The sequence below is a fragment of the Gouania willdenowi genome, chromosome 1 (genome assembly GCF_900634775.1).
Source record: "Gouania willdenowi chromosome 1, fGouWil2.1, whole genome shotgun sequence".
Classification (NCBI taxonomy): domain Eukaryota; kingdom Metazoa; phylum Chordata; class Actinopteri; order Blenniiformes; family Gobiesocidae; genus Gouania; species Gouania willdenowi.
In genome coordinates this window covers 7,673,056-7,690,273 of record NC_041044.1, presented here as the reverse complement: position 1 = coordinate 7,690,273, position 17,218 = coordinate 7,673,056, and the positions used below count along the sequence as shown (strand labels likewise).

General features: G+C 38.8%; 1 protein-coding gene across 31 annotated transcripts in view; it reads left to right on the top strand.

Annotated features, from left to right (window-relative positions):
• cacna1ab (calcium channel, voltage-dependent, P/Q type, alpha 1A subunit, b) overlaps positions 1 to 17,218 on the top strand; it is a 191,650-nt gene that overhangs the window by 149,906 nt on the left and 24,526 nt on the right. For 17 of the 31 annotated variants that reach the window (XM_028446747.1, XM_028446613.1, XM_028446586.1 and 14 more), the window contains 5 exons: positions 6,662 to 6,767; positions 7,667 to 7,774; positions 10,371 to 10,474; positions 15,486 to 15,607; positions 16,319 to 16,454. In XM_028446747.1, coding sequence (XP_028302548.1) covers positions 6,662 to 6,767; positions 7,667 to 7,774; positions 10,371 to 10,474; positions 15,486 to 15,607; positions 16,319 to 16,454 — 576 coding nt within the window. Of the gene's footprint in view, positions 1 to 1,469; positions 1,567 to 6,661; positions 6,768 to 7,666; positions 7,775 to 10,370; positions 10,475 to 15,485; positions 15,608 to 16,318; positions 16,455 to 17,218 lie in introns of all 31 variants that reach the window. The other 14 variants (XM_028446764.1, XM_028446780.1, XM_028446647.1 and 11 more) reach the window with 5 other exon arrangements.

Genomic DNA, 17,218 nt, shown 5'->3' with positions numbered 1-17,218 from the left:
TCAGATGCCAATAGAGCACAGATGCTTCAGAGAGTTTTCTTCAAGGTCCAACCAGATTGAGGGGAAGTACAATAGGTGTTTTAAAATCTGGCCTGAGAACCAGCAACAGGAAGTTGCCTACCAGCAAAACAGCCTTTCTCTCCCCAGAGCTCATGGAGGCTAGGAGGCTTAAGTTCCCATAAGCAACTAAAGTAAATGTTTTAGTGTAAAACTAAACCACAAATATCAGAAGAATTATTTGAATTGAATACATTTTAAGATGTACACATTTCAAATTCGGTCTTTATTGGGGTAGAATGGGTGAAGAATGGGTGTAGTTGAATTGGAATGCTAGATGTTTTTTCAAATGTTAAGATTAAAACTGTGGCAACAATTCTAAAATGAGAATGCGAAGTAGAGGGTCTTTGTAGACTACCTTTACATTTCTCTGACCTCCACATTGGGAACACAAATCACAGATGTTACAAAAAAGTTTTAAACTTTAGGTGAGGTTGGGAAATTGGCATTTAATGAAAGAATACTAAACTTACAATGTACAAGAACAAAAGTTACATGATATGAATTGTGTACATGAGAATGGGTGAACTATATCATAGGAACTATGTGGGAACATGTCACTCTATACACAGTACATCTAGACATTATGATACTGTGAAAGAGTTTATTAAATACTTTTTTAGTGCATAGCTATTAGATAGAACTGTGAAGGAAGGTACGGTAATGAATGTAAGAACCTCAGAGAAATTAGGTTGACATTATAGTGGAGACTCTACGACAGAAACCCATCTCCTCTTCATCAGGGAGGGCTCCCATAATGCATCTGTGCACAGAGGTTCCTAGTGGACTTGTAGCCTTAGTAACAAACTGCATTGACTTGTCCCTGTGACTCACTCCGATCCCTGCAGCAGTGCTTTTCTTTGCCTGCTAGAAGCCCCGCTGCCAGTTCTATTCGAGCGATGGTTTCACCTCGCATAGAACGCTATCCGAAGAACTAACTATACTAAAACCCCTCCTTCAGTCTTCCCCTCCCCCCTTTCCTTTTTCTCCTCCCTAAATGTTCCTATATTTTACAATACCAGACTAGGTATAAAAAAATCCCTTTCTATGGCACTTTCTCGTTCTTTCGTCCTCTTTTTCTCTCACCACAGCAACCACATATTCCACAGTAATCAAATCAATAACCTCTGTGTGTTTGTCCCCCTCCCCTCCTTTCCTTTTTTGTCCCCCAAACACCCCTGTGTGCACCCATCCCGTCCCTCTACCCTCCCCTCCATCGTATTCTTCCTTTGGTCAACATGTTGTCTTTCTTTGTTTGTTTTTGTGTGGATGCGTGTGTGTGTGGTTGTTGCCATGCGGCCGTTAAACGCTCGCATGCGTGGAACGCGTGTGTGTGTGTGTGTGTGTGTGTGTGTGTGTGTGTGTGTGTGTGTGTGTGTGTGTGTGTGTGTGTGTGTCTGTGGCCACCCCAGCGGCCGGATCAGTTACACAGACATGTATCAGATGCTAAGACACATGTGTCCGCCGCTAGGCCTCGGGAAGAGGTGTCCCGCCCGGGTCGCCTATAAGGTAGACTCGCCCCCCACCTTGCCCCCCCACCCTTCCTCAGCCACCAACCCCACCTCCCACTACTCGCCTTCATCCTTTTCTTACCTCCTTTCTCAATCTCTGTCTTAAAGCCTCCCCATCGCTGGGGAGGAGAACCTCTCAGCTCACATCTGTTGAATCCTCCTGTTCCTTCTCTCCTCTTCGCTCCTCCTATTCTCTCCATCCCTCCTTCTAGTGATGTTTTCCTCATTGTCTGTTGGTGGTTGTACTGGTGGTGGTGGTGGTGAGCGCTGTCCTCTCTTCCTTCTCTCCGACCGCGGGGATGGAGGGATGGGCTTTTGTGGTGAAGTGAAGTGACAGTGGAGTTGTAGTCAGTCCTCCTGCTTTTATTTCCTCCTGTCAGGCCGCAGGAGCAAGGGAACGGAGGAGGCTTTGCCAGTCCTTCTGCAACCTGCACGGACGCTTGCACCAAATCTAGAAAAACCTCACTGTAGCATAGATATATGCAAGATTACACAACAGAAGTAGGAACTCAGAGAGTAAGTCAATTTTCTTCAGTGATTTTTCAAACAAGATTTCCATGTGTTGCTACTTCTGTAATTCAGTTAGGGACTCACAAAACATCTTTGCAAAAAGTCTGAGGTTTCCACCAAATTCATTAAAAAAAAATAATAATTAGTGTCATTTGCCATCAATTCTAGATTTGCATTTAACTTTAAAATACAGTATATTATTTTTTGTAAACTGCCATTATCTAAAGTTTACATCAAAATTGCTTACAATCTTCCTGAAAAAAAATGTTCTCGGTGTTTTAATTTTAGGTTTTCTTGTCAAAGTGCAACTCTCTGCTTACGATGCAGGTACAGAGGGACCGGCAAGGTTATCAGTCTTCAGTCCTCTGCATCTCTTATTCCTGTGGATGGCACGATACCACACACATACAAACACACACACATGCACATTCATCACCACATATCCACACTCTTTGTACAAACAAATGATCAGTAGGTAGAAAAAAGTTCTGGCCCACTTGGATTTTTTATTTTTAAATTTTTTTGCTTCATGGATTTTTGACATCTGAGAAAAAACTTTGGCTTTCAGGGTCAAAATGTGGCTCCTGCGTTTCAACATTCCACAACTATTGTCCCGTTGTCTTTTCATCATCTTCACCTGCTCTGTCTTTTGTCTCATTCTCTTTTTTCTGACATTTCTCAAACCAAACTAAAAATGTAGTTTGTTTGCAAATAGAAAAAAACTGGTAGTCTTCTGACATTTTCTTCATACTTTTTCAATGCGAACACCGTGCTTTTAGTATTTCGTAATTTAGGAAGGTGTGGTCTGCATTACAGTTAAAAACCGTCTTTATTTCTTCGTCCATGTAACTGCACTGTTTGTCATAACATACTTTGGTAATTAAGGTATGCCGACCACGGCATACACACATTTTTTTTTTACTAAAACATAAAATTCTAAACTAACATCCTCTTTAAATAACGAGAAAAAAAAACCTTATTCTTAATCAAAACAATATACTGCAGCCAAGGCAAACTGACGAATAAATTCAACTTGAATAGCAATAAATGAAAATATGGAGCAGTTTATAGCTGGGAGGTAATACAGAATATCACAGCAGGATAGCAGGAAATACTAGTCACACCTTTATAACAGTAAACATTTTACTAACGGCATAACAAAAAAAACCTACTATTTAAAGAAGGGCAGTTTTTTTTATCATTTGAGATAATTGAGAACCCCTAGTAGATAAGTAAGGAGCGAACATCTGTAGTTCTGAAAGCTCAGTTTAATCTGCAGACTTTTTTTTTTTTTTTTTAATCAAAATCCGCTGTTATTTGCTCTCTTTTCTTCGCTCAACTATCAGCCTGTTTTTTCACAAGAAGTTTGTTAAAGGATGAACAGTTTTCTCTTAAATGTAGAACAATCCTATATTTTATAGGACTGTTGGCAACCCTACAACCAGCTTAAAACACTGTTTGAATGTTAGCATTTAAAAAAATAATAATAATAATAATAATCCAAACCAGATATTGAGACCAGTAATATAATCGTCCATCAGGAAGACTAACAGCATATAAAACAAAGCTAGCATTGATTTAGCAAAGCAAAGATAGCATTGATTTAGCAATGTAAATATTAGCTTTACATTGCTAAATCAATGCTAGCTTTGCTTTGTCAGTATTGACTTAGCAAAGCAAAGCTAGCATTGATTTAGCAAAGTAAAGCTAGCATTCATTGAGTAAAGGAAAGCTAGCATTCATTTTGCAATATAAACCTTAGCAAAGCAAAGCTAGCATTGATATAGCAATGTAAAGCTCGTATTGATTTAGCAAAGCAAAGGCTAACACTGCTGTTAGCGAAGGCCAACAACAATGCTAATCACATCTTTATGTTAATGCAACAAAGTCAGGTCCACCTCAACTACAAATAGATCAGAGTTATGTGACGTTTTAATAGAAACAACAACTTCTCTGAATACTATTTTTTTTTTTAATGTTGAGCATTGTTAGGACGGAGATAGTTCACCATGTTGCTCTCTTTTAACTGGTATACATATCCAACTTTAGTATATTTTATATATTATCAGAAAACTTTAACACTCCAACACAATAATGTAAGGCTCATAGAACTGAACTTACTGACTGAATATTATTCATTTAGTGTGTTGATCATAATTTTTCTTTTTCAAGTACTGTAGTTGGTGTTAACGTTTTCTATAACTGAAGATGAGATGGGACTTTAGTCACATTTCCTGGTAAATATGCAGACATTAGACTCAGATGACAAACAGTGACTGTCATTAGTGGATTATCAACTATTTAAATGATCAAAAACAACACAAAATGCCTTAAAAAAAGTTTCAGTTATCTTCCACCCTTTTTATTCTATTTGACCTTTTCTCCCAAATGTCTCAGTTTCTTTTTCTTCTGTGCCTGCTTTTTGTTTCATTTCATTTATTTCTTCATCAACATTCTCACTCTTTCTCTTTGCCACAACTGTTAGTAACATTCCATCATTACATTTCCTCTGTGGAGCTGAACTCACTCTTTCTGCAGTTTTCTTTGTTTACGTTTCCGTCCACACAACGTCAACTTGTCCTAGTGGTGGACTCTTTTTATGGTTACCCTCAGTGTCATTTTGCACATCTTTACAATTTAAAAAAACTTTTTTTAGAGCTGAAAGTGAAAGCATCGCCAAGTTGAAGTTCCTGACCTTTCCTCCAGTAAGCACGATGTCTCCCACTCTTAAATGAGGAATAAGTAGAGAACTATGACTAGTTGTTGACCTGGCCTTTAGACCTGTCGGTGTTGTTCTTGGTCCTCGTCTTTGAACTTTTTGTTCTGTTGGATCATTTCCAGCGTCTGTTCTTTCTTCTTCTTACCTACACACACTAAAACATAGTACCAGTTCCCACGGTCTCCTGGTTCCTCTTTGACTCTTTTACGACCCTATTCCCCCACCTCTTCATTCTCAGCCTTTTTCTGTTATTTTTTTATTACATTTTCATGAAACAATTTAACCTAGTTTAGTTCCACTAACTCCCTTACCTACCATGTTTCCTGTGTATAGACCCCTTCTCCTTTACCTTTTGCTATTGTAACAGGAAGTTGGTCCAGAAAACCCCAAAAGAACATCAGTCATCCCTTTTTGATATTCTCTTTTGATTTTTTTTTTTCTTCTTCCAGGGAATGCCACTACTCTAATACTTTCTAACTCTGACACTCTTTAGGACACTGCACCCGTTTGGCATTGAGAGAGATCTTGACCTAAATAAAAATCCACAAACAATTTGAGAGCAAATGAAAAAATAAAAATTAAATAAAAAAATCTGTCATTTTTACAATCAATCCAGTTGGATTGAGGATACTCTCCTTGCGCGGATGCACGGCTGCTTGTGAAAGTGGGTTTTCAAAGTCAATGTGGGGGGAGATAGTGGGCAGGGCAGGAGGGAACCGTTGCAGGTTTTTATAACAAGAGTAAAATGCATGCTGCATGTTGTGTGTGTGTCTTATGTTCATGGGTTATTTTAATGGGGGTGTTGCTGTGTGTTCAATGCAATTCTTGTACTTTCTGTTGCATTGTTACGTGCGGTTTAGACCCCGCCTGCTGCCTGCCGCTGATTCTCCTTGGGTGTTGACCGTTAACCTCTGCCTGTCGAACACTTGGACTGTTGCATGCCCGACGTCCACACAAGCACGTACACAACCCCACCGCCATTGTATTACTGTGCGTGCTTGCCATTGTAGAGTGCCCAACGCTCATGTTCGTAGGCAAAGCCAATGGATGTTCACTGTTCAGGATAGGAACAACAAGTGGACACGAGCTGCCACAGCTTGTTTTGTTCTATCTGCAGGTTTCTCCATTGGTTTTGCCTGATGTAGACAAAGTCCAGACAGGGAAACTCCTGATAGGTGAGGGGAGCTCTATAGCAGATGTCTCAGTGGTTGTTGTGTTTTTTTTTTATCAAAAAAAAGAAAAGAAACAGAACTCTCCTGAAAAATAGCAGCTACATGCCAGTGATACTGTTATTGTTCTTTGGTCGACCTAATTTCCCCCAAAAGACTCCAATTAAAAACTCTTAATTGGAGTCTCTGAAGAACATTGTTTGTTATTGGGTTGGGAGTGATCAAATGGGATATGTATGTGTACTGTATTGATATCTATATGTTTGTAACAACAGAGATGTGTAAATGCTGCCGTGCATTCACACATTTGGGAACATGGGCACAGGTTGGGTCGGAGGCCATTTTGGCTCCGATTGTTCACCCTTGTGGTTCTCGGCTCTCACAGTTGCACAGTGGCAAATGGTCCTCATTGGGTAGCCGTCGTGTGTTGTAGAGTATCACTGGAAAAATAACTACGAAAGCAGGAGACAGATTTCTCTTCATCAAGCAACACAACAATTTGGATACAATCCTAATGAAAAAGACTTAGTTGTTATTGGTATAACTTTGATTTGGAAACAAATCCAGTCCAGCTGTAATTGGCTGTTGACTATAGAGCTCTCTCAACCCACCTTCCATATTTCCCAAAGATTCTGACTCTGATAGCCTGGCCAACGCCCCTCTCTCATCCCCTTGTCCTGATTGGCTCTCCACAGAGGCTGCTGCGCATGGATCTACCAGTTGCCGATGACAACACAGTGCATTTTAACTCTACGCTCATGGCGCTGATCAGAACAGCATTGGATATAAAGATTGCCAAGGGTACAGCTTTTCTTTGCCTTTTAAAAAAAAAATGCTTGAAATAATTTTACCATAATAAATACGTCAAGGTTATGTGTTGATTCAATTTACCAGAGTTAAATAAAAATTATCCCCAAAACTTCATCAATAATTGTTATAATTAAACAACAGTGATGAATGCAATTTTATGAACACAAACAAATGTAAAATTGGTATTGTGATAATTATAATGTATTTTACATACTCTATTCTATATATTTTCCTTTCACAAGAATTTGTTATGTTAGATACATAGAAAACACGTAAAAAGTATTTTAAACCAAGATACTTCATTTCTTCTTTTTTTAAATGTATGTTTAAGATCATTGAAATATATATATTTTTTTTATGAAATGCCAGTTTTAGTTTTAACTTTTCAAATGAAAAAAGAAATACACTTCACATAAGACCTATAGCACAATTTTAACTGTTTTTAATGATTTTTGAACAGCATTAGTGGGATGACTTCCATCATATGTTCTTTTTCTTATATTTAAAGCCAAAGCAAAACAACTCTGCCTGTTGCTGTACTAACAAAGTCTTTTTTCTTGGGTGAATGTGTGTATATGGATTAATATTATTTGTTTTTGGAGTTTGTGTTGTGTGTATGTGTATATGTGTATATGTGTGTGTGTGTGTGTGTGTGTGTGTGTGTGTGTGTGTGTGTGTGTGTGTGTGTGTGTGTGTGTGTGTGTGTGTGTGTGTGTGTGTGTGTGTGTGTGTGTGTGTGCGTGCGTGCGTGCGTGCGTGCGTGCGTGCGTGCGTGCGTGCGTGCGTGCGTGCGTGCGTGCGTGTGTATGGGTTGTTTCTATATGCTTTTCTTTTATGTGTATTTGCACCAATGTCCTGTGTGTGTTTATGGTGGGACACTTGGTAAACAGGCGGTGCAGATAAGCATCAGATGGATGCTGAGCTGAGAAAGGAGATGATGGCCATTTGGCCAAACTTATCACAGAAGACATTGGACCTGCTGGTCACGCCTCACAAGGGTAAGTTACAGGAAAACAGCTCAGAGTGGTGTGTGTTTAAGTCCAATCACAACTCACCAAGAGGACAGCTTCAACCAGCCAGTGTCATTCAGTGCTTTGCATCTCCTGATCAGACTACGACACAACACACAGACACACACACACACACACACACACACACATACACTAGCTAAGATGTGAAAGTATAATTACTGTAATCCAACTCGATTACACTAGAATCTGCTTTATGATGCTCATCAATACCATTAAAAAGATCTTAATGGTGCAGTCCGCAACTCTCAGATCCCTCCCTCCCCCGCCCTTCCCGCTGCTCTCTTGCCCAGCCTCTAAACTTTCCAAAGTCCCTCCCTTAGAGGAGCTAACAAGCTAACGTTAGTCCGACAGCAACATCACAGTGATATAACATGTTCTGTTAAAAGCATGTTACTGCAGCGCTTCTCTCACTCTCTACATGCACACACCTCAGCAGCAGCAGCAGCCACATGTGTCTCTTACAGCATCCACACGAGGCTGCTGCGCGCACATAAACAACACATGCACTACAGAGTTCTAGTATAACAATTACAAATCAAACATAATGTAAATCAAGCAGTGATTACCTTTCAAGCAGAAAAGTCACCAATTCCATCTTCTACTCTTCCACACCATACACTGTAAAAAAGACTGCCCTCTCTATTATAACTGATAGATACGGAACATCTCTCATACAAACAACATAACACATTTTCAGTCAGGCCTGGTATCAGGGGGTGCTTGCTATAGAAGATCCTCTATAGAAGTCTTTTCACTACAGGAGGAATTTAGGAGCAAGAAAGCTAATAAACGTTCTGTGACTTCTCTTAAACTGTCCTTAGTTATTCATATTTTGTTATGTTAAGGGATTGGTTGCTTGTTAAAGCATGCTGGCTTAGCAGAACAAAGACATTTCTTTGGCTAAATGCATGTAAGCAAACCCGGTGTAAGACATAATGCTGAAGAAAGGACATGTGTGGTCATATCACACATACACTACTTTATGGTTTAACTTGTAGCCATGCCACTTTGAAACAGGATGCTACTGCCTGAGAGTACAGTTATTGATCCAAATGATGCTCAATGTTTTTCTGATTCTTAATGTTTCAGTGTTTTATCCAAACTTTGGGGATACAAGTCCAGAGTTTGTAGAAAAAGATTGAGCTTCTGTTTCCCAATAACCCTTTGGCTAAAGCTTCCACATGTTTCATAGTGAGGTGGCTACTACCTACTTCTTAGACTCCATGATAAGACTGACTATGTAGTCGATTTTAACAGATTCAATTAGCGCAATGAAATCTGCCTGTGAAAAGACTATCTGCCTTATTGTGTAACCTGTATCGTGGTGTAATGTAACTGTTAAGTGAGGTCAACTCTGCTTCAGATCAAGGTTCACCAGCTACTTTTGTTCTTGGAAGGAATAAAGTAGATGTGTCTCATTTAGAAACACTGACTAATGTCTACATTTATGGACAGTCGAAGTCAGGGTTGGGGTCAACTACATTTTTCAATTACAATTCAGTCTTCAATTATCCATGTTTAATTACAACTCATTCACGATTACGGTGACTGGCATTTTTTTCCAATTACAATTCATTATTATTTTTACCCAACTACGTATTTAATTTACTGACCTTTAATGGATCATAGGGCAGGATTTGTGAAAAAATAAACATGAATGATGAAACGCTCACAACCAAAGTGAATGAGTCCACACACATTTCTACCTTTTGAACAGATTATGTGATACGTTTTGTACTGCTAATCCGGGTATAAATTTCCCGCGCAGTTCTGTAGACGTGATGTCAAATGATGCTTCTGAAAGAAGACGAGCACAGTGGACTAAACTACTGTTTGGCTCCACAGATGTATGCAGAGGCATGTGCACAGGTCTTGCAGTAAACAGTCACACGAGCGGCGAGTAAATGAATAACCGTGTCACAGGCTTACTAATCAATGAAAATATTGGAATTCGTATTTTTGGTGTGGACGTCTGGGGCTTTTTTCTATCAGAATAGCCCTAGGTTTAAATGTTTTTAAATAGTAAAATGACAAGAAAACTGACAGTTAGTACAAAAAGTTGATCTGAAACATATTTTAATAATTATTCACTAGATATATGTAAGCCATAGAACTGTAACATGGTTCTACAGGTTTGCTTTTAATAATTACATTGTAATTGATAGTTTTTATATCATTGAATGCTAACCAATTACAATTACAAAGTCAATTATCTGAATCTCAGTTACAATTATAAATATAATTACGTCATAATTGTAATTCATTTTCAATTACGTGATTACAACTATAGTTGACCCTGGTGGAAGTTTTAATCAAAATTGAAAAAGTTAAACCCCCTTTATCTCCCTCCCTCCCCCACATTAATTATTAGGTCAACAACTGTGGCTGATGGACTGGCTCGGAGCACAGGTGTCCCCATCTTACGGGTGTATTCTGCATGCTATGGTGTATTTCTCTGTAAGTGTATTGGTGTGTATTGTCCCCCACTCTCATCCCTCCCCCACGGCTTAGGGTCCCATCTCACCCCGGTCTAATCGTGCAGGGTAACTTGTCATTTTCTCAGCAGCCACAGATTTGACGGTGGGCAAAATCTACGCTGCCATGATGATCATGGAATACTATCGGCAGAGCAAGACGAAAAAGGCGCAAGCGCTGCGGGAGGAACAGGTAGACTTTTACCTCAGAGAAGTTTCATCCAAGAAAAAGACCAATTTTCTACCCTAACCGTGTTGAATTTTGCATTTCTGGTGTGAATTATGGATTTAATTGCATAACGCTCACGACTTGTGCAACTAAATCCAATGTGCACCCTTGTTCAGTTCCTATATTTTCGTCCATGGTTCGAAACTTCCCTTTCTGCCTGTTTAGTTTGTTCTTTTTTGCATGTTGTATAAAAATATGCAATATTTTCTAAGCTCTCTGCTGCTACCGTGGCTAGATTTCTACTTTTCCCAAGCTTGCTTTTAAATATTTAGCCATTAAATGCTTTCCGTCCGAATTCCATTTTTCCTTTTCGTTATAGCTGTGTAGAATGTTATGAGGTTTGACAATGCTGATGATACAACATGGCTTTACCCTTTGTGGCCAGTGCTGTTTTAGCCCATGAATGCCTTTGAGACGTACTCTTTGAACATGTGGAAACATCTCTCCACTCAGAAAATGGCTCCTAAAAAAAGTCGGAAGCCACTGAAACACAATTTCAAGCACAAATAACAATGAGTGGAGAGTATGTTGGAGCCCTCTAAATGTATATTAAATGTTGGTGTAATCCTGAATGCAGCATTCCTGTTGGATTAAATGGACTGTTCCATTCAGGCTCTCTCAACACCAGCAACGCGCAAGAATACAAACTTGTCTGTCAGTCACTTTGTTCTGTCAACCGACCTCATTTCATTCCCCCACATGCACACTTATTCTGGGCCCCAAGATAAATGTACCAAACGTAAGAAAAATACACAAAACAACAGCAAAAATGTACAAAATGACTTCCAAAGCAAATAAAACTACCAAAAACACAAATAATGGATCAATAATAAAAATGACTCCAAAAATGTATAAAATTAGATAAAAACACACAAAGCAAACAAAATTACAGAAAAGCACACAAAAGAAGAACAAAAATATTCAAAACAAAAACACACAAAATCAAATACCACACGATAACTGAAATACACAAAATGACTACAGAAAATTAGAAAAATGTACAAAAGCACAATAAAAATACAAATATATATATATATATGTACAAAACCCCTAAAAAAAAAAAACATTCAGAAAAATACACAACACATCTGTCTAAATAAAGAAAAATAACAGAAAATATACAAAATGAAAGACCCACAAAACAACAGAAATACTGTATATACAAAACCCTTTGTTCTTTCCTGTATTAATGCTCAGAGTGGTCATTATTCTAAACATTGACATGAATGTTGATAATTTTGCCTTCAGATCAGAAAATTTCATATTTATCGTCCTCAGTGTTAAAAAAATTTGCCGTCTCTGATCTACTACGAGTTTTACTCCACAGGATAAGCATGGGATGTAAGTATTAGTAATTATTTAACTATATTATGAGCCACTGTATTAGCACGGTATATGAAATAACGGGACTCACAAATAACTCTTGGAACAGAAGGTGCCCACATAAAGAAGCTCATATACAAAAAACTTTGACATGATTCCTTAGAAATATCATTAATGGAGAAATATCAATGGCACGAACACAAACTAAAACATGTCCAAGTTTTTTCCCTCTTCATCTGTTTCTTTATTCCTCCATAGTTTCCATCCATACTATTTCTATCTTCATATGGACATTGTCTTGAATTGAATTGTCTCTTGTGTCTGTCCTCTGATACTTTGTGTTTATCCCTCCAGGAAGAGATGAGAGCTTTTATGTTTTAAGTTCTCCGTTTGGTGAATCCAGGTTGATTGCCACCACGTTGCTCTTACCAAGCTCTATTCTCTTCAGTCTGTGTTCATAATATGCGTACTTCTGTGTCCATCTACAGTGGTTGTTGGTAGGATGTTGAGTGGAGATTCCGGTGGCCGGTGGCTTGTTGAGTAATCAGTCAATCCTAGATCTTTCTCAGATAGATGAGCTATTAGTGATACATGCTACTTCAGAAATGGTGTTTGGTGATGAATAATGATGCACTGTAAAAATGTCTGGGCTTAAAAAAGAAATATTTGATCTGGTTAAAGTGGCTTGCCACATTTAAACCAAATCAGCAATAGGATTTTGTGATATAACAGTGAAATATTTCCCTGTTACCGTGTCACTCGAAATTTTTGACAATTACCATCCAATAACAAAAGGCATCTAATTTGTTTTGTTGATCTTTCTGAGTTGATATGTAGATAAATGAAAGGAAGAAAAGTATTTTTACTTTACCAATCTTTAGATAAAACCAAATATTAAGCTAAATATCTTCCATTATATACACACTAATATAAAATTTTGACATTTCTGTCTTACCTGCCTTCTCTGATTATAGAGTTTGATTCCTTAGAAAATTGCTTAAGATGTACACTAGTTTGAACAAATTGTAACTAAACCCATAAACCATTTTATTCTGCTAAAAACAAATACATTTGGTATGAAGTATTGATCCTGGTCCAACTCTCAACATTTCAATTTGGCATATTTTGTTGTCAAATGTTAGAGTGACTGCACTCCATGGGTTGAAACCCAACTATTACAAAAATCTATCACCTGTGGACTCTCACTGAGTGGTGAGTAGGATTGTGAATAAAGCGGTATAGTGAGTATTGAGTAGCTAGTTAGCATAGCATAGATTTTTCTTTGGAGATTTTATAGTATAGACTACCTGGGCGTGTCTTAACTGCTCCAGGAGCCCCGCCCATAATCAATTTTTGAATTTCCTTCCTAGTGGCATGTCAGCAAAAACCAGGGAGTTTAGTTACTCATTAAAATCTTTATGGATATTTGTTAACCAAAGATCCCAATTTACTTTTGCGTGTTCCACACATAAACTCTACACTGTTCCACCAGCCATGTTGGTCGTGATATCAGAGTCTTGATACCGTTAGTACCCAGCAGCATTTCACCGCTTTGTTGATCGTTTGTGCGGCTCTGCAGATAGACATTGTTGACATTATTGTGGTGTAGGCTTCGATGCAGCAGTAAAACCCAAAAGGTCCCCCATTCGCTTACTGGTTCCCCATGTGGACCGCTGAGCTCCCAATGAGCAACACAGCATTCCAGTGCTGGGCTAACAGATTCTCTGCCTGGTGCTGTTAGCCATCCACTGGCTTTGATTAGTAAATGGTTCAGATGTCTCAAAGATTAGACCATGGAGGTCTAAGAACACGACTGGTAAAGTTAAACTGTAAATGGCTGATAAAATCACTCACTCTCAGTGTTAATTTGCACATGTAAAATGTGCATGTTGCTGGACATGTTATTATGGTCGTTTACAATTACAGAAGCATGTCTGTGTACATTCTAAAATGGCAGATCGGCCTAATACTTAAGGAAGTGGGCTTTTAACCCAACGGTTGCTAGTTCAAATCTACTGTGGACTGTCACTGATAGAAAAATTGAGCAAGTCCCTTAAACCGACCTGCTTCCAGAACTCTCCTAAGGAGGAGATTCTAATCTCACTGTCACCATCTTGGCTAAAAAAAAAAAGGTTACAAAAAATTAGTTAATTTGTCAGTGTTTCACTTCCTCCTCGTCTTTCCAAACTCTGTAACTCTACACAGTTATTGTGGCATTGTGCAGTTTCCTTTTATTTACCCCCCCCATCCCAAACTGCTCGCAGCTGTTACAAGTCATAGATCCATTTATATTTACAGATGCATAATGTAAAATAATATATACATTATGTGTTCATAGAATATATTATACCTGTTGAGAAAATGTAATAGATTTGCAAAGCATTGGCTTTAGATCAGAGGAGGCTTTAAGTTGTGCTAGCGATCCCTAGCTCAAAGTCACTCAAATAATTGGAGTTATTATGTAAAATATTTAATGACTTACATAAAATGTGAAGAAATGGTCAATTCCAGTTGTAGTAAGCTTGGTTTAGCTAAAATCTAAAAAGCTAAGGTCAGCATTTTTAAATAAATTGACATAAAGGTTAAAGGACAACTTGTCATCTGGCGGAACGTAGCATCTGTGTTTAGATAAAGTACTAGTCCAGCATTTTTACAGTTCTGTTCAACACGAAATATCTTGCTTTTGTACCATGAATTGTCTGGATGCATTCCTGGCTTGAGTGAGTGCAAAACCACATTTTAGAGACAAACATTTGGCCTTTTCCCCCTTCAGCCTTGGACTTAAATGAAACATTAAACCCACAAGTATTGCTATGTTTTACTTAACGTATTTTTTGTTTTCTATTATTTGTGTCTGGTTTCACGGGAATGTGATGGGAGGCAAACTTTATTACCAATACCATTTCAATTTTAGTAGAATAGCCATTTGGATAGCTTTTACACCATTTCCACAAGTCTTAAAGACAAGCTCATGGCAAAGGTTTATTTAATGACATGTGTTTGTTTCTGAAGTGGGTTGCACTCATTGAGCTTTCTGCCTTTAGCTTCCAGGCTGCAAAGGACAAATATCACCATTTTTCACCACTCCTGAGAGGACTGGATTGTATATGATCTATCACATATTATATTCCCTCAGGAGGAAAACTGCTTGACCTCTGACCTGCCTGAAGGAAACAAAAGATGCTTTTGGTTCAGGGTTGGATGTTTGCTTAAAAAACCGTAGCATGAAGTTACTCAAAAAGTCTTGGCTGGTGGAGCACAAGGATTGCCATAAAGAGATTTTGAGTATTTTGTCTGTTTGTTATTGTGTTCACTGATTCTAATGGTCAATATCTGTCATTTATGAGCAATCTTTACCTGAATTTCCAGAGGTAGAACTTCCCTCTGACACAGATCAGAGTTCAGCTTTGTGCCTTTGAACAAATAAACGATTGGATTTCCGACATTCTTCACAATTTCGTGAGTTGTTCAGGGTACAAGCCGACTTCAGATCTGTGGTCTTTCAGGGGTCTTTACCTTGGATACCCACAGCTATGTGCTTGCTGATGGCGCCCCTGTGTGGGTGCATGCTGCGAGTGCATCCTGTGTCTGTGTCTGCCCCCCTAAGTGTGCCTGATGCAAGCCTGCAGGCCATGTCATGTATCTCACACAGAACCGAACGCCATTAATGTTTCAGCGTATGGAGCCACCCTCTGAAGGAGGGGGCACAGATGGGCAAGTGGGCCAGGGCCAGAACGGCCTCCCAAGCACCCAGACCGACAATGTCAACTGCATGTGAGTAGCTCTCTCCTTGCTATGAAAATGAGACACCCACAACATCCTTTTCATGTGATATGCTTGGAGAGACATTTATTTGTAAAATTGGGACAATATTGTTTACATTGGGACAAAAAAAGTAGTTGGCATTAACCCAGTTGGAATATTCCCAGCGATTCATATTCTTTGATGTGACAGCACAGATAACAATGTGCTTTTTATCCAAATGACAAAGATGAGCTGACACATAGAAAAGTGATTTTATCACATTTTATCACTAATAATAATGCTCAAAAGTAAGTTATTCCAAATGCAAAGTGATTTCAGGAGAATGTTCATTTAACTGTATGGATTCATTCTTAAATTTGGTTGGGTGTGTATCATCTGTAATTTACTCAGTCAAGATCCCTGAACCCTAATTTACTTTTAGATTTAGACGTGATAACTTTTTATTCCTAGTCTAGTCATCAGTGTTACCAGAGATGACTTCTGATTGGCTCTTTTCACTTTCAATATACTTTCAGTGTAGTTTTAGTGTTGGTCTCCTTTTAGTCAGGGGATAAAATAAAGTCGACAAACCTAATTCCAACATTAAATTTGGGATTTGTGTGTGTGTGTGTGTGTGTGTGTGTGTGTGTGTGTGTGTGTGTGTGTGTGTGTGTGTGTGTGTGTGTGTGTGTGTGTGTGTGTGTGTGCGTGCGTGCGTGCGTGCGTGCGTGCGTGTGCCAGACCTCCTAAGGGTGAGATGACTGAGAGCCAGTCATGGGTTACGGCCAAAGCCCAAGAAATGTTCCAAAAGACTGGAAACTGGAGCCCGGACCGGCCCTACCCCGACGAACTCCAGGACAACCGTCACAACCCCCAGGTGAGACGATGGCCAAACATTCACATAATCGTCGTGGTGACGCACTTTGAATTCTTGAATCCGTGACATGTGAGAAGAGAGGGTTTGAATGTGATCAACTCTGCGTGAGAAACATCACCATGTTCTGACTTCAATTTCATTAATTGTTGTTTCATGTGGTCATGCTTTGGGACCTGTTTCTCAAACTATGTTTATTGGATTTTTGCTTTCAAAAACACAAGATATAATAGAACAGCAAAAACTAAAGCAGATCAAACAGAGAACAAACTAACAAAAAAAAAAAAAAAAAAAACATTCCGGCTCAGTTTAGACAGGTGGGATAGTCGAACGCAGAGAAGAGAAAGATGCAGTTAAACATACTGTAGGGGTTGTCTTAGAGGTTCACACAGCACCTCTATAAAAAAGGGTGGAAATATCCATACCAATGTACGACATAAAAGGGTCCCAGATTTTGTGAAACACATCATCTTTACCATGTAATTTGCAGGTTAAGTAGTCCAGAGACACGTATTCCAGTACTGTCCGATGCCACTGATCTTTGCATGGCGCTTTATCCAAAATCCAGTTCAGAAGGACACATTTCCTCGCACAAAATGTAAGCATTCTATAAAGTCTCCTTTCATATTTTCCAGTGATAGTGACATCAGATATTCCAAGTAACATGGTCAATGGATTACACTCTGTAGTAACAGAAAGTGAAAATATTTTCCCTAGTTCACATTTTACAACATACCAAAAATATTGTATTTTTGTACAGACCCAAT